Source organism: Sceloporus undulatus, unplaced genomic scaffold (genome assembly GCF_019175285.1).
Source record: "Sceloporus undulatus isolate JIND9_A2432 ecotype Alabama unplaced genomic scaffold, SceUnd_v1.1 scaffold_15, whole genome shotgun sequence".
NCBI lineage: Eukaryota > Metazoa > Chordata > Lepidosauria > Squamata > Phrynosomatidae > Sceloporus > Sceloporus undulatus.
This window is the reverse complement of record NW_024802937.1, coordinates 1,392,868-1,410,970: the sequence shown is the minus strand read 5'-3', so window position 1 is coordinate 1,410,970 and position 18,103 is coordinate 1,392,868. Positions and strand designations below refer to the sequence as shown.

General features: G+C 37.2%; 1 protein-coding gene across 15 annotated transcripts in view; it reads right to left on the bottom strand.

Annotated features, from left to right (window-relative positions):
- Nucleotides 1-18,103, bottom strand: part of LOC121917317 (band 4.1-like protein 3) — a 201,353-nt gene that overhangs the window by 9,076 nt on the left and 174,174 nt on the right. For 5 of the 15 annotated variants that reach the window (XM_042443178.1, XM_042443177.1, XM_042443176.1 and 2 more), the window contains 10 exons: nt 16,273-16,836; nt 10,842-10,895; nt 7,940-7,975; nt 7,720-7,785; nt 6,901-7,092; nt 5,246-5,320; nt 3,264-3,986; nt 2,636-2,758; nt 1,788-2,189; nt 537-668 (listed from right to left, as the gene is read on the bottom strand). In XM_042443178.1, the coding sequence (XP_042299112.1) occupies nt 537-668; nt 1,788-2,189; nt 2,636-2,758; nt 3,264-3,986; nt 5,246-5,320; nt 6,901-7,092; nt 7,720-7,785; nt 7,940-7,975; nt 10,842-10,895; nt 16,273-16,836 (2,367 nt within the window). The remainder of the gene's footprint in view (nt 1-536; nt 669-1,787; nt 2,190-2,635; nt 2,759-3,263; nt 3,987-5,245; nt 5,321-6,900; nt 7,093-7,719; nt 7,786-7,939; nt 7,976-10,841; nt 10,896-16,272; nt 16,837-18,103) is intronic. The other 10 variants (XM_042443183.1, XM_042443186.1, XM_042443181.1 and 7 more) reach the window with 8 other exon arrangements.

Genomic DNA, 18,103 nt, shown 5'->3' with positions numbered 1-18,103 from the left:
TGATACAAGTTGCATGTTATCTGTGCAAGTGTTGCCTGTCGATTTATGGTGATCCCATAAGGTATTTTAGGCAAGAATGCTCAGGTAGTTTTGTCAGTTTCTTCCTTTGAAATACAGCGTACAGCACTTACTATTCGTTGGTGGTCTCCCATCCAAGTACTAACTAGGGCTACCAAATTCTAATCCTGAAAAACTCTGAAAACCAGTCTTTGAAAAATGTGATATGAAACTGTGACATTATGAGAACTGAAAAAAAAAGGTTGATATGCCACTGCCCTTTAATTCTTCAGCATATTTGCATCAAAATTTCAATATTAGTTACAAGAATGTTTGCAAACAATAAGAATAGGTTCCTGTTAGGATCCTCATTGGGGAAAATTATACTGGAAGATGTTTAGACCAAATCCAATGTAATTTTGTACACAAGCCATCATGGCCTTTTGCTATTCCCTGCATAGTCTGTATCTTATCTTTCATAACATCTGCCCATATTATGGTCAGATGTTTTCTGCTCATGTCTTCTGTGTAATCCTTACCTCAGATGATTCATAGGTAATGGTTTTTGTCTCAGTGTGAACAACGGGGATTTCCTTCACAGAAATTTCCATCTTCTCCCCACCTGAAGAAACACTGCCAAAACTGATTGTTTCAGTCTTCACAATTGGTGACTGTTTCAATGAAAAAAGTTAATTGTAGGACACACTGAAGTGGTTAGGTGTTAAATATAGAACTAATGCACTATTATGTTTCTTTATACAAAAACAAATTCACCTACATATTAACGGCACTTTAGAATAATAAAGTGGTCTAAATCAGTGCTGTATTTATGGAGCACCACCTCTAGAAAGCTGTGACACTATTCAACTTAATTTTCACTTGATTATAATCCAGATTCATATATACATGTTTTCCTTTAAACAGTTTCCATATGATCAAAATATGTTAAGGTTTTATAAATGGCAATCTGGGAGATAGGGAATTCCTATTAATGAATTGGGAAATCTATACAGTACAGACAATTCTCAGCTTTAACATGCACAGGGGGAAAGCTTGTTGCCTAGATAAAATAAAACAATACTTTCCATGGAACGCCATGCAACATCCTTGTCCTCTAGGAAGATCTAGTTACTAATCATGGTGGCTATGTATTAGGTCTAGTACTGGAGACAGTATGCATTGTATAGCAATTGATGGGAAAACACGTGCTATTGCACTCTTGCTTTTGCATTTCCCTTAGGCAACTACTTGGCCACTGTTTGAACAGAATGCTTGACAAATGTGGCTTTGGTATAGCTCTTCTTTTTGCTCTTAAATTTGTAATAGCCAACATGGTTAGCCACTGATCATCTGCAGCACTATTCGTTGTTGTTTATGAACTGTATGATGCCAAAAACGTTCATTAAAAAATGAAACTAGTTACTAGACTGCCATGCAAGGATGGAAAGGTGCATTGTTTTACATATGACACAGATGTGTATATTCTGGCAGAACAAAACCATCTATGGAGGAATCCTGCTGACATAGCATATGCTATCACATGTATTCCCATTCACAAACATACAGTATTTGTTGCATGCAACTGCATTCATGTGTGGTTTAAACGCTGCTTTTCTACACAGAAGCCATCCATATAAGAAAAAACTGCACACAAAGTTGTCTTAGGATAAGAAACAAACTGTTCACGATAACAGTTTTGCTGCTAATGTGTGCTTAATAAGTCATTAGTAAATTAAAAATAGTACATTAATTTATGCTTTATGCAGATTAGCCTATTAGATATTAATTACCTCAAAAAGAGGTTTTCTGTCTTGCACATCCAAAACATGGGCTGTTGTACTCTGCTTCTCCTCCACATGCTCATGAGAAACAGCAGCAGTTTCCTCCAGTTTGGTTACAGCTTTTTCAGCCTCCAGCTTTTTTTTCTCTTTAGCCCCCTCAGTCACAGCAGAACCCTCCTTCCCTTTGATGCTAGAAGCCACATGAGATTTTGCCTGTGCTGTAGCATCCAGCTGAACAGCAGCCAATTTAGCAGCATCCCCACTTGCATGCACATTCATCACATGTCTCTCCTCCACCATTACAGTTTCCTGCACAACCTTCTTTATGGCCTCCTGTTGCTGTTGCTTCTGCTCTTCCTCTGGCTTCTTTTCACTAGGATGTATCTCCTGACTTGACTTTGCTTCTGTTCTCTGCAGGGAAAATAAGTTCATATCAAAGGCTAGTGTGGTGTATAAATACATCACCAAAGAATATTACACTTGGCCATATGTTGATTTCACTTGCATCTGTTATACAAGGTGTTTGCCTGAGTGCTCAAAAACTGAATAGAGATAAATGTGAACAAAATGATATGCAATGTGCCCTTATAAATACTAAACTCCAGTGCATGTTCGATATGCTAAGAAATTCAGGCAGAAAAACAAAAAAGCAAACTGATTTTTTTTTTCCTGAGATGTTTATGTGTCTAAATCTAGAAGGGGAAAATTCCCAACATGCAGATTCTGAGAATGCTTATGAATGTGAGTTCAGCACATTTATATGCAAAATAATAAGGAAAGCCCACCAGTGCTACTAATACTCCCCAGACCCATTAAGATAAAACCATTAAAATCTAAAGATGGAATCAAATGGCCACCTGTGCCCAGCTATGTGAAGTAGATGTAACCCCTCCTATGAACTCAGTTGGTTTTCTTGCAGACTCTATTAAAGTGAAGATATCAGAACCATCCAAAGTTTTTTCACCGGAGAGTTGTTTTTTCTAAATAGACAGAGAAATGTAGAGTCACACATATACACACAGAGAGAAAGAGAAGCAGACAGACACACATATAGATTATGTTAATTGAGAAAAATAGAGACGAAGACAAAGGAAAGGAAGAAACGTGGCAGGGATAATAGGGAAGAAAATAATGGGAAATTAAATTAGCACAAGTCTGTAATGACTATAAGCAGTAATCTTTTAAAAAGCATAGTTGTTAGCGCTAGGATTTTGCTGGTCTTGTGAAGCATTGTACCCTTCTAAAACAAGCAACAGCAGCATATCACATTTCAGTAATACTGATTTTTTAAAAAGTTTAAAAGCCTAAAAATGCCTGCTTTGTACTGTGTTAATCGACTTAAAACCATGAGGAAATAATAAAAAGCTGGGTTGGCTGTTGTCAACATAAAGCCAGGCAGCAAAAGGACCAAAAGCCAGGGTAGTGAGGGTATTGCCTTAAGAAATCATGCTTTTATCTTTAAACTGTGGCAAAGTTGCATGTTACCACTACTCTTGAGGCTGATGATTCAGTAACATAGTGAGCAGTAGCAATGGTAAAGGGTGGTTCTCTGGAATATTTCCATTCAGATATACTCTTATCTTTCTGGCCAAATGCCTCTCCTTTTAGTCTTTCACTTTCCAGGTGTCTTTCAGCTCTGGTAATCTGCATACTCCCTGCTGCATCATGGAACTGCAAATCCTGCTCCATTTTTATCATCTTCTTCACACTTTCCTCTTCAGGACTCTGCAGCCGGGAATCTGCCTCTTTAATAGGTGTCAATGATTCAGATACCCTTCTTTTTGTATCAGATAACCTTCTGGCTTTTTCATCAGTACCTGGTTCTAGAATTTCATATTCTGCTACCACTGGAATGATTTTCACAGATTCTGGCACTGCTCTTTCCATTTTTTGAAATGCTTCAAGAGATGATGGCACACTTTTTTCTCCCTCTTTTACTTTAGTGGTCATGGTAACGATTTTCCCAGAGACAGTATCGTAGGATTTCCCCAAGGTGTACATTTTCTGCTTATTGTCATCTTTTGATTGCAATTCACCTTCCAAGTCCTCAAAGCTCTGTATGTCAGTGGTACTGGTCTTTGAAAGATCAGCTGAGATGTCACCAGTTTTACTGCTCACAGTCATTACTTTGTATGTCACAATCGTTTTCGATTCACCATCAACTACCTCAATGGGTACTTTGTCTACAATAACCCAGTCCTCAGTGCCCTATATTTGAAATATAAAAACTAAATTAGAACAACTAATTGTTTACCTGTGTGCCAGGAAACTGACATATAATATATGTTAGGAAATTATGGTAGCCATCTTGAAAACAAATACATTCCGGGTCCTTTGGTAAACCTGAAAATATCTTAATCATTTCAGCTGTACAGCCGTACAAGGTTGTAAGAAACTAAACTAGGCAATTTTCATTTGTTTACAATTTTGTAGTGTAAACAATGTCATATATTTCAAAAGCTCAGTCCCAAACATGCATCCCGGTCTAGTTACACTTATCTTCAAATAAAAATATTTAAGGGTATTTCCAGGTGAACAGCTTCTAGCATTACCAGTCTAAAGTAACTGCACATCTATTTTATGTTTAACTCCTTAAATAATTTTTGTGGGAAGAAAAAAGATGGAAGAAGCAATAAGGAAACTATGAGAGGAGGTTTAAAAGTAGAAGATGATGACATTTAGATCCCTTGTAAAAATCTACATTTTAGGCAGGTGATACACACTGAACATTTTGGAAGCACAGCAAGGATCAGGAGTACATATTACAGTAGAGTCTCGATTATCCTACATAAACGGGAGGACTGATAGTCGGATAGCTGAAAATGTCGGATAATCCAGAGGGCGTGTTTGGGGGCTAAACAGCTATGACCATAAAAATAAACATGTACAGTATCTAATGCATATTTTCATCATGTGTACAATGGGAGATTATTCATGAGGAAATTGAGATTGGATCAGAATCCCTACAATATAGAGGGTGCCTTTCATCTGCCCCTTACCTCCAGAGTGACCTCTATATTTCAATAGGAAGGCTGTATGATGGGAAGGGGGAAAAGTTTCAAATCTCTGTTGCTGCATCCTAAAACATTATGTGCTATCTGGATTGCCCTCTCCCCCTTAGCCCAAACCTTGTGTGCCTCTGCCCTACTAGATGCTCATCAGCTGGAAAATATATCTGCTGCGTTTTTCAAACCATAAGGGGAATTCACTAAAGAAAATTGTTGCTCAGATTGTATTTTTGCCAAGGAAGATGCATGCATTTTAAACGTTAAATGAGAGGATTCTAGTTGAAGCTGCAAGGGAACAAATCCTAAGCAGACTTTTCCAATATGCTTTCTAGCATTCTGCTCCAGAATTCCACCTACTACTGATATTTTGGGCATGTGTTTATCAAAAGAAATGTGATATGCTTATTAAATCAGTGCCACAAAATGTAGCCATTTAGAATGCATGCTTCTTTATTTTACCTGAGAATCAAGGAATGTAGTGCTTTCCTTCTGTAAAAATATACGCTTTTCAGATTTTTCTCTTTCTTCTTTGGTCTGATGAATAAGAGGGATTGAGGAAGTGTAAATTTTTAATAAGAACATGTGACCTAATAAACAGATGGTCTGATATGTAATTCATAGCATACCTTTTCACTTTCTAATATCATCTCATATGAGCATAATGTAACTCATTGAGCTATTTTATTTGAAATAAAGGTAAATAAGAGGGTTCAACTTGCATTTCAAACAAGTGACAGAAGCTTATACAGAATTTGCTGTGTTGATTTTATCACTTATTCCAGGGGTCATAGGCATATCTAATTCTGTAGTGAATTGAGTCACCAGTTTCTATACAATGCCTTTATACTCTCCTGTAATTTTGGGCGGAGAAAGGTTCAAGAGGAGTCCCTAAGCTTACAGCTTAGTCTGTAAATACTTGATACCAGCTGACAATTACTCTTGGGGCTTCTGTACCGAATCAACATAGGAGAAAGGAAATAATGGGAAGCCTGGTCCCGTAAAATATTTCACCCCTACTCTTTATTTTCAGTTTTTATTAAACACAGGCAATTGTTAGCCTGGGAAGGTTTAAGAAAAATAGCAGTATGCTACCTAATCCTTCATTAAGTTATAAGGAACACTGAAATAATGTGAAACTTGTTTGGCTACTTGCATATTTGTTTTGTCTGCTCTATCATGACGACCTCCCTTCCCTCATGGCCTTTATGGCTCTCTCTTTCCAATGTTGCGATGCTAAAAGTTTCTATTCAGGGTCATTTTAGCATGTGGAAGCTCATAATTTTTTAATATTATCATTTTCATTTGATTTACTTTTCATGATGGAGGTAGAAATTGTGCTAGTATAGAAGTAGACAGAGTGCATGCTTTAAAAAATGGCTGTTAACAATAGTAGGTGACATTGTCTTTTGCAGAAAGAGTAATATAAGCTGAAAAAGCCTATTTGGAGTTTTAAAGCATTTATATTCAACTTGTAATAAACGGTGGAGGTTTTTATACCTTCCCATCCAGACTAATTTGTTCTAGAATGAAAAAAGTCAGTCACTAATACTAGTCTTGTACAGAACACAGTGAAAAAGAAATTCTGGAATAGGAATTTGAATCTTTGACTGATCTGTGACCAGTGTATCCCCTATGAATTTGTTTGTAGCAACAGGTAGAATTATAAACTTCTCCCATCTTTTTGATACCCACCTACCAAACAAAGGTTTTCAGTTTCAAATTTTTAACATAATCTCATTATTTTATAAACCTAAATTAGTATTTTAGCAAACCTAACTATGGGCCCGAACAGACAGGCCAAAATAAAGGTGCTTTGGGTCACTTTGGAGGTATGCTGTTTAAATGACACACACATCTTAAGAGGCCAGAAGCTGCACCAAAGCTGCATTCTAGTCTTTAGGACTGGAGCGTGGCTTTGGTTCTGCTTCTGGCCTCTTAGGACGCATGTTCCATTTAAACAGCATACCTCCAAAGTGACTCGAAGCAGTTTTATTTTGACCTGTCTGTTCAGGCCCTCCATTTCTCATAATAAAAAATTAAACCTAGATAGTCTATCATGGTCTTATCACTTCCTTGGCTTTCTGAAGCTGGAAGACAGAAAATTAAGCACTCACATCTTCAGGCACAAGTGGTTCAATCATAGGAGCTTCTTCATGTCTTGCAGCAAGCCGTACTGGTGATGTTGAAAGTCTTTTCTCCCATTCATTGGTCCCTGAGGTATCTGTGGAGGTTTCCAAGAATGTCCTTTTCAGCTCACTTATATTTGTCTGGTGTTTCATCATGTCCTCTTGGTTTTTATCTAGTTCCTGGGAGGAGGTGGGGAGAAAAGGGAATGCAACATTTTGTAATATAGGCTATCTAAACTGGATGCAGGATGCAAAAAAATCAAACCATTTAAGTTAGTCAGCAAAAGAAGACTAGAGGGTTTAGGTCTCACAGCACTAACACAACACTCTTGGGAAACTGTAGTGCTTTGAAGGATACTTGCATAGAAACTCTTAGGACACTTCACGCATTACACTCTGGCAAACCAAGTGTATGCTCATAAGGAATCTGCAGCCAATGCCAGCTCCCTTATTAGTGTAACTGCTTTAAAAATGTATTTGCAAATGGAGGTTTACTGCATTCATACTTTTTAATTTTACTTGTACAAGGGAAACATTTTCAGAGTACATTTTAAAATGCAATGTATAAAGTGGTCCTTAGTCAAAGTTCACACACATTCTAAAAACTACCTGGTAAAGAGAATTTTAAAAAAATCTACATACAAACACAACAGAGTCCTAAAAACAGTGAAACAAAAGAGTCCGAGGTTTAGAAGAGAGATTGCTTATTAGGAAGTGAGAATACATATCTCATGCATCATAGTGCAGATTCACAGCTTAACATATAACAGATATACATTACATGCACTGGTATATACCAATACCAACCTCTAACATAAGATTACTATGTTTGATATACACATTTTCACCCTTTATGCGCTTAATCAGACTATTCTGAAAAAAGTGAAAGAGAAAGGGAAAAGTAAGGGCAACAATACTGAAAGGATACAAAAGACTGCTCTGGGGCAATACTAATGAATAGTGTGCCAAGGAGAAAAGAACCAACAGTTTAGTTACAAAAATACACACAGACCATTATTTCACCTACCTGTGTCTTGAGATCACCATCTTCTTCCTGATCAGACTGTTAATACAAGAAAGATTTAAAAACATGATCTCATCACTAAAAAGGATTTCATTGACTAAAATATTATAATAAACATTCAGACAGGTAGAAACCTTAGTCCAGGAGTAGGGAACCTGCGGCCCGCGGGCCGGATGCGGCCCGGCGAGGCCTTGGGACCGGCCCCAGCCCGGTCCTGCCGCCGATTGCTGCTGGGGCCTTTGGGGGGCAATTGTCTATAGAAGCCTCAGAAACATGCATTTATATTAACATTTTTTAAAAAAGCAGCAAATTTTTCGCGTGTCCTCCATTTTTTTTTAAAAGTGTCTTCCATTTGAAAATTTTGTCCTACATTTGTCCTGGTTTATTTATATATTTATTTTTTTAAAAAAATTATTTAATTATTTATTTTTTGGCTTCGGCCCCCCCAGTTGTCTGAGGGACAGCAACCCGGCCCCCGGCTCAAAAAGGTTGCCTACCCCTGCCTTAGTCCATTTCAGCATAACAATAATTTTAAAATGAGTCTTGTGAAACCTTTCAAACTGGCAGATTTATTTCACAGTGCCCTTTCATAATTATGATCCACTTCCTAAGGACTGGTTGGAACCAGTCGCCTAATATTATCAAAAGGGCTGGTTAGCACAAACCGTCTGGCAAATACTATTTCTGACTCATGGTGACCCCTATCATGGGCTTTTCTTGACAAGATTTGTTCAGAGGGAGTTTTCTTTTGTCCCCCACTGAGGCTGAGAGTGTGGTTTGCCCAAAGTCACTCAGTGGGTTTCCAGGTTTAGTCAAACACTCACACCACTACACCATATTGGCTCTCTATTGCTTGATATGTTCCCATTTAATCAGTCTTTATTCAAAACCACGAAGACTGGAATCTTATTTTATTTTTAGGGGAGGAACCACAGCTCAGAGACACCTAGGACTTAATTTATACTCAAGGCATATCTGGAATGGCTTGGACTTAATCATTTAGTCTTAAAGTTGCCACACAAATCTTTTTTCCTTCTCTTTTATAACAATGCTAGTCTTATATAGAGATCTTACCACACATCATTTTAGCAATCTTTGAGACAACTATAGGGGTATGCAGGGCATTGACATAGGGCAATGAAATTTTAAACACTTACAATAATATTACAGTATTTCAAAGGTATATAAGATTAAGCAGAAAGCAAAGCAACAAGCTTTTAATAAAATGCTAGACTCTCAGTTAAATGTAAAAAGACACATAGTTTACAGAGTTTTGTTGAATTCTTCATAGTACCATTTTATTTTGTGACAGGGTTTAAAATATTAAAATAATACTAAGACAAAATGCTGCAAAGGAACATTTAGCAGCATAGTTAATCGTATTTGAGCTGTACAAAATTAGTGCAATTCCTAGATTAAGAAGGAATTTTAAAGATGAAGAGTATTATACTGATTACATAAAGTAAGCTACAGTTCAGAGATGGCCTGGAAATGCCACCATGCTCATTATTATGGTCTATACGTTGCTACTAATTGCTTTTCTATAATAAAGAAAAATGAAGACTGAGCTGTCAAAAAAGCTCCATACTTCAGTGTACACATACCCAAAACATGCCAGACTGATAGAAGCAACTTTACTTCTGAGTTGCTAGGGAATAACTGGATTTATCAGGGGCAGAAAGAAGCACACCCTTTCCCAAGTACAATCCTTTACAGTACTTTGGTATGTGACAGTGAATCTCAGATTAGGACATTGTTCTGAATGAAATTATTAACTCCAACAGGGGATTTCAAAAGTGTAATAGTTGTGTGTGTGTGTGTGTAGGGGTTTAGTTTCATCAGGACAATAGTTGAACACTTCTTGACTTAGAGACAATGCAGATAAATATGAAAAATCTCCTCCTTGGTGCAATTAACTGGTACTGAGGGGGAGTTCTGTTACACATCAATGGGAGCTTTTCCCTTAAGGCTAACTGCAGTGCTGTGTTTTGTCAGGACTGTACATGGTCAGGGAAGGTTTAACCTGCTCTTCTCACCCCCACACTGAGTAAAAATTAAAAAAAGAATTCCCTAACATAGTTGGAAGCTATGCATTTTGTCTTTCATAAAGTTTAACCCTGAGTGGTGTGGTCCTCACTGACAGGAATCCTACAATGAAGAGCATGTGTTTGTGTATGCATGAGTGAACTCAATCCAAAATGCACATTCTGATTTCACTCATGCACAGCTCATTATGATGACAGGTATTTTGCTTCTGTGTTATACACAAGCGTTCCAGAAACTGAATACAAAAGGTTACATAGAATCACAAAGGGCATATGTCCACTGGCTTTAATTTCTAAAATTCAGCTAGTGGGGCCTGAGCATTTTCTAATCCTGACTTTGTTCATTGGAGTAAAAGACCCTGCCTATGTGTCCTTCCAGATGTTGGACCGCAATTCCCATAAGCACAGGGAATGTACAAAAACACCTAGAAAGCCACAGCTGCACACGCCTGATTTACACAAAGATTTTTTAATAAAATACAATACAGTGGGCCTACTGCATCAGTAGGCTAGCGAACTGTAGATTGGAGCACCCATGGCTTCGCGTATGCCATATTATTCAATAATGGCACATGCACACTGATGTCAATGCATGCACATCACCACCTATTGAAGAATATGGGGAACAACAGTCCAACTTTTCCCATCTGCAGGAGGGCCCAGAATCAAACCCCTGTGGATGGGATGAGTCAACTATACAAATCATGCATGTATTGTGAATTCTGACAATAGAATCCAAGTCCAAATACAATATAAACAGTTATGCTGAGTTTCATTAATGAATATACACAGCACTGTAATGTACAGGATTTGATGTGTGGTACATGATACAGTCTTTGACGACTATTAATAGTACAAACCTCTGTGGCAGTGGTTTCACCATCAGCTGCAGTATCTGTCCTTTCGCTGTCAGTCTATTTTGTGATACAAATAATCAGGTTCCAGTAGGTAAGCAAGATAAAAAATAAATCCAATTTGTAAGTAAACACAAGCCATGGGGTGATTGACAAAGTCTACATCTCTGCAAACTGCACCTGAGTTGCTTTTCAAACTACTGACAATTTAAAAGAAGCAAAATCAGAAATAAACAGACCAGACTCAGAGGAAGGCTCAAGGTATACTGTACAAAATATATGGCTTTTGCATTGAAGCTTTATTAGCCAAATAAAATGTTTTTTGGGGGGAAAGTATCTACTTGGAGCTTTTAATTCTTCTGAGGAAAGCCAGGTGGCTTTAAGAAGAAACAAAAGTTGTAAAAGCAGACTTTTCCCATGTACTCCTTTACTGAAAAATTACAAAAAAAGTCAAAATTGTGTTTGGGAAGAGAAAAGATATAATTTTGTTTTTATATGTATAAAACTACTTTAACAGTCACCTGACTTTCAGCCCCTCATTTGTACAGGTTTTATTTTCCTCACATATAAAATGGCTATAAAGCTGTCTGCATTACTAATAGAGGTAAAACAAACATGGTTAAACAACAGAATCTGCTACAACATGCCTTTGAGAGAATTACAATCATACAAACATCTGTAATTGCTCAGGCATAGATTCTGGTAACTAATTAATTCCAAAACTGTAAGGAAATATTAAACCAAAATAAAGGCAATAGTTTACATTCCAGATTACAAAACATGACAAAAATATTTTTAAAATAAAAGAATACTGACATTTAGTTGATACAAATGATCAAAGTGAAACAAATCACAGCATTATCCATCTTAATCTATTGGTGATGTAGAATGTATGATAAATACCTAAACAATTAATCATGCCTCAAAACGAACTACAGTGTACAGGTAGAATTAATGTAAAACTAATTACTAAATTATTGAGGGTGGGCTTGCATAAACCTCTCATTTAAAAAAAATCTTGTAAATTTAACATTTAAAGGCAATTCAATGCCATATAGAGACTCCAGTTTCAACAGTACAGATTCTACTAGTATCACTAACACATCCACTGGTCACAAACAGGGCATGGCTATAAGACTGTGTTCATTACTGATGGCCCTATGACAACTGTGTGGGGATTGTGTTGGGATCTAAGAGAGATCTTGAAAAAAAGGTACAGAAGCTTTTCCCAAATCACAGGAACTAACAAGTATATAGCAATTTATAGCTGAATAAATATGAAACCACATGGGTTGCAAATAGCATGCAATATAAGAAAATATAGTTTTCATAAGAAAACAGGTCTATTGGGAATGACAACATTCAGGTTAATACTTGTTTTGTGCATACATTTCTTCAGATACCTCAGCAGCCTTTTTCTAATATATGTGGGCAATTGCAAAAGAGGCAGGAAGAGGAGTTTTGAATCTGAAGAAGTATATATGCATGGCAACTCTTGCAAGAATTGTGCTATTTCCAATAAATGTGTTTTCTTAGAAAAGTTGTGATATTTTGTTGCATTTCCTATTACAGACTTATTGCAACCTATGTGTAGTTGGCTTAACATTTATTCAGATGTAAGTCCATGGTACAAGTTACATGCTTTTTAATTCCTCTGATTTGTTGACCGAATGTAACCTTGTCCTTATCGATTTAGTCTAGAACATTTCCCCATTCAGTCAAATCACTATAATAGGTTGGGAAACAAATGCAGGTTGATCACAGAGCCACAGGGCAAGTTGTCTTCATGGAGCAGGTGTCATTCACAGAATCAGAGAGCGTCTTTATTATCTCAAATCCGCTTAAATATAGGGTTGTACTCCCATGCCAGTCACCAATCTGGACAAACCAGACAGTATGCTAAATGTATGAACACGCTAAGTATCTTTCTTTTGTGTTTTGAAGTAATAGATCCCATACCTCCAAAGTTATGTTGTTTTAGATTTATAAAATGTATTACAAAATGTAAAGGACTACTGATGCCAATAATAGTGTGTTTATATTGATGGGGAGGGGGATGAGATTTTCTCTGGGAACAGGTGATGTTAACTCTTCATCTTGCACATCACTTTTTGAGCTCATTAGATCTTCCCATACCTGCTATTTTTTCAAGAACAAAATTATACATTAAATGCATATAAATTTTGAACAGATTCATTACTTTGCATCTTTCACATTTGGAAGAATACCTGGTCTATTAATGCAGCAATATGAGGCAGCAGAATTCTTTATCTGTTCACACAGGATGCTATTCTGGCTGTGTTTTCATTTGAAAAGCAAAGCAAAGCAAGCAAAATAAGTACTTGGATGGGGTCTACTTTTTCTTTTTGTTTGCTTACATAAACTGCCCAGTATGGATATAGAGTCTTATAATATTAGTTCTCTTTAATATAAATTAAAGACACAAGATCTATAGGATCTCCAATAACTGAAAGGGCTGCAGCAGGGAGCTTTTCTATGAGTGCATGATTTCTGTAGTCCAGACTACACAAGATACCCATCAAGTATGAAGAGTATATGGACACACACTTTTTTCACATTATGCTTTAAAATATATGTCATCAAATGTTTTCCTCTACATTAAGATAACATTCAGACATATTTGAAATCTGCCATTCCTTGAAGCCCCAGGGCTCACAAAAGTGGCACTATATGGCTACATGTGGGCGCCATGATTCCCATGCTACATTTATGATCGAGTTGTACTACCGGCTGTGTTGCTAATTTTCCAAGGTGATATTCAGTGGCTACTTTTTGGGCCAAATAGATCTGCATAGAACTACTGCATTTAGATATGATGCTACCAATCTAAATAAAAGCACTGGCATTTAGTAATAAATCCTGGGGCTGTTAGGGAAACGGCTGTTTTGCTGATAGTCAACTTAAACAATATTGGGATTCTTTTTTTTGGGGGGGGGGGTACTTAAGGAAAAATACAGTATAAAACAAATTTAACTTGAGAGTAACTGGCTACAATCTCACATACACCTACATGAGAGGTGAATTCAATTGGATGTATGTCTCAGTAGAAGTGTATAAATTGCAGCAATAGTTAATTCACGTATAAATGCTTAAAATATTTCCACAGGTAGGTACAAAATACTCATAGTAACTTTTTAAAAGGCCCCTCTTATTATGTGGTCATACCTCTGTCAGTACTCGATTTTGCTTTCTTTTGTTAAAGTAGGATTAACTATCATGCTAAATGTGCTACACTAAGTGGCCTAAACAGACTGGAGTAGGGGTTAAGTTAAGTATCTTCTGCACTGCGTACATTCCGTAATAGGAAAATAGTTTATGCATCAAATCATGCCTTTCAACTACCTCTGATTTTGTTGGCATTCTTCATTCCCTATCTTCTCTTTTTTAGCCTGAAAAATTCTCATCTGTTTATACATCCCCATAGTTATTCTTACATTAGGGCCCCCCTCTCAAATGCAAAACATTTATCTCTACAAGCTTTACATGTGTACCTGCTGGGTGGGGGGCTGCATAATATTACTCATAACAACCCTCCACTTGTCTATAAAGTCTGTTATGTGGTTTTGTCCTTATAGCTATACTGTCAGTCAATTGAAACAATAATCAAATTGCTTAATTGCCAGTGCTTAAATACCTGCTAAGACTGAAAATGCAAAAGGCAGAGTTATTACAATAGTAAAGATAGTAAGAAAAAGTGGAAGAGTGAAATTAAATCTTAAGGACTCCTAAGAAAAGTCCCCCCCCCCCCGGGGCAGGAAGTTCAAACGATGAGTAGATAATCACTGACCACCTTGAATTTTTGAATGGTTTACTACTGCTGGAACTACCAGAAAGAGATGGTCTTTCCAAAGAAAATTTAAAACAGCTTTAAAAACAAAAAGGTCCAGCCATATGTCATCTATCTTGTGATAATAACTGCTGTGTTTTGTTTTGCTGATGTAATGCAGACATGCCCAAGTTGAAAATAAAGTTTCATGCAATGTGTCCAACAAAAGAAGCACCCTGGATTAGGCACAAGTCTGTGTAAAGTACTGTAGAAGAAATGGTTCTGGGATAGCCTTAGTGCTAGTTCTAACATAATTCCATAATCTGAAGCTACATTAGCAAGCTCTTATTTTTCCACATTTCCCCTTTCTCCTTGACCCCTTCCATACTTCAGTTCTATTAGTTCTGCTTTACTGAAAATCATTTACAGAAAACTTGAACTCACAAACTATGGTTTGTACTTGTCCCCCATAACAGGCTTGACAACTAGCTTCAGACCATGGTTTGTAATGCCTGTTTTGGATGATAAACACAAACCACAGTGTACCACAATATTTGCAGTGAAGTAGAACTAACTGAAGTGAAATCAGAAAGGGGCAGGGAAGGCATGCAGGTGTACTCACATAGTTGTAAGCCATGGTTTGATGCTCCATTTGAACAAAAACAGTTCCAAAAATCTGACATCCAACTCAATGCTGTGAATTTTTCCTTGAAACATTTTTTTTTACTGAATTCAGTGGAGCATGCTACTATTGATTTAGTTTCCTAAAGTCTCAAATCCTAATCACACAGTTGAGGAAATGGGAATCTGTGTTCAGGAATGAGGGCTGATTTGCCTACTATTATAATATAATGTACAAATAAGTACAAATAGCAAATTCCATTTCACATTTTTAACAGGCCCATGCCCTGGAGAGCATTTCTCCTCCATATGGTAATGTCTTTGAAAAAAAAATCTTGCCAATCCTAGACTACTTAAAATACTATGAAGAGTGTTTTTACCGTAGTTATAGGTATTGTTTAAAATAAATAAATAAATAAATAAATAACGTACTAATTTGGCATCAGTAAAGATACCAGAAAAGATCTGATAGCCATATTTTCTTTCCCTCTTTACAGGGACTGGCACTCTTTAATGAAACACCAGTTGGATTTGCAGTAAAGTTTTAATATCTGCATCTGAACATTTAAAACCTTGAAGACTAAATAACTGGACCAAAGATAAAAGTCTACTACAACAGCTTTGAACTTCATTTTAATTTTTAACTGATGTGTATCACTGGAATATATAAGCAAAAAAAGGAAACACTCGTAACTAAGTATTTGTTCTTGAAAGACACTCCAACCAGTAGAAGCTTTTTTGGCTATGCAGTTAACAAAATACAACGGAGATAAAGCTCTTGGGTTTTAAATAACTTTTAAAGCTGATTTGTAGAAATCTGTAAATATCTTTACATTGTACACATGGTGTTGTGCCTGACCCTGGGGCTCCAAACTACACTCTCAACACAACAAAAATTAAAAATTCTGAACATATCAGCACAGACAGAAATGAGGCTCTGAAAGTAGGACCACTACTGCAGCATTCTAACACTGTTTCGGACTGAAGCAATGAACACAAAAAAAGTGTGTTCGGTGCCGAGGTACACACCTCTTCCTCTGAACTGTCACTCAGGTCATTGTCAAGTGAAGCACTCAAGGAGGCCGCCTTGGGCTCCAGGTAGCAGAGGCACATAGCCAGAGGAAAGGAGAGAGTAAGAGCATATGCCACTGAGAAAGAGGCAGAAAGCAAAAAGAAAAAGATGAAAAGGAAACAAGGCACGAGGGAGGGTGAGCGAATGGGAAGGAAATGCTGCACACTTTGTGGCAGAAAGTTGGTTTCAGAGAGGTTGGGAAAGGATAAATAACCATCGTCATCCAGGAGAGTGGGGAATGATTCCGGAAGCTGCAAGGAGAAGGAAAACAATGTCCCACCTTTTCCAGGTTTTTGCTTATAGTTAAATGCTGCATCATGCTCAACTGAGCAAACTCTTCCTTTTCTATCAGAGTCCAAGTCAGCCTCACCATGCTTTTGAGCAGTATTTTTGGATGACTCGTAATCTAATGCTTTCCGATTACTCTCCTTACATCTCCTACGGAGCTTTACTGAAGATGCAAAAGGATCAGATTGTGAGGATGGTGAGGGAGGTAATGAGTCAGTGCCCAGCAAAGGTGGCTGATGAAAGAGAAGAAAGAGCAGCAAAGTACAAGAGCAAAAGGACAAAAAGAAAGTTTTAATTAGTTCATTTCCTCTGCATATAAAAAAAATAATTACACATGATTAAAAAACCAAATTTATTCATTGGATTAAAATTATATCAGTTTCCATGCTGCATGTAATTACTATTCAAATGAAGAACAGCAGTTCAACAAAGCAAATTTGAAAGTCAACTCATATGTCAAATGATACTACTAGTTTTGTTCTGTTTAGATATACTCAAAAATGCAGATACTGTGGAAACAGGAATAACTGCATTTGGTGACAAACTAAAGACTCATAGGCCCAAAGCTCACTTTCAGATGATCCTATAAACCACACTTTGAAAGACTGGAAGCAAGCTACAAGTCTACACAGTTCTTCCTTCCCTTAACAAACTCTTTCTTTCCCTCTTCCATCTGCTGGTTGCTCTAATCACACTTTCTCAAGATATCTCAGTTCAACAACTGTGGCTGGTGCTGACCATTGTTTCCAAATTCACTTAAGATGATGGTTTCAAAATTAGCATACCATAATTTGCCCAGTTAGGTCATCACTATAAAACTTGGTTTGAAGAAACCAGAAAATGGAAGAAAAAATTGGTACAATAGGGTGAAAGTGTAACTGTTCTTCCAAGCCACCTTTTCCCAGGGAATGCTGGAAACTGTTGTTTGTTGACAGTAAGAATTTGATCAACCCCCTATTGGCTCATTGAGGACTGAGCATGCACAGTGAATACAAAATGCTGAGTGTCTGTTGGAAGAAAATGATAATGGGGTAAATGAAATGGAGTACCCTAGAACAGAGCATGGCTGCTGGATGGCTGGAACCCTGAACAGAAGAAGTGTACCATGCAACATCTTAATTATTGGAAAATCTTCCTAAAAATTTATTATCTGGAGAAATAGTAAATGTTATTCAGATACTGAAAAAGTTACCATATATACTTGTCCATAAGTCTAAAAATTTGTGTCCAAAAATTGACCCCCTAATCCCAGGTCAACTTTTTCTCTTGCCCCAAGCAGAAAGAGTCCTGAGTAAATAAACAGAGACCTTCTCCCGCCGGTGCTGGCTGGCTGAAACCAAAGTTGAAACAAACAACCTCAGTTAGAGGCTCTCTTGCTGTATGTACACATACACACACTGAAGGTGCCTCCAAGTTTTACCCTCGATTTATCCACGGAACATGGCAAAATCTATAATTTTGGTCCCCAAACCTGCCCTCGAACTATACATGAGGTCGACT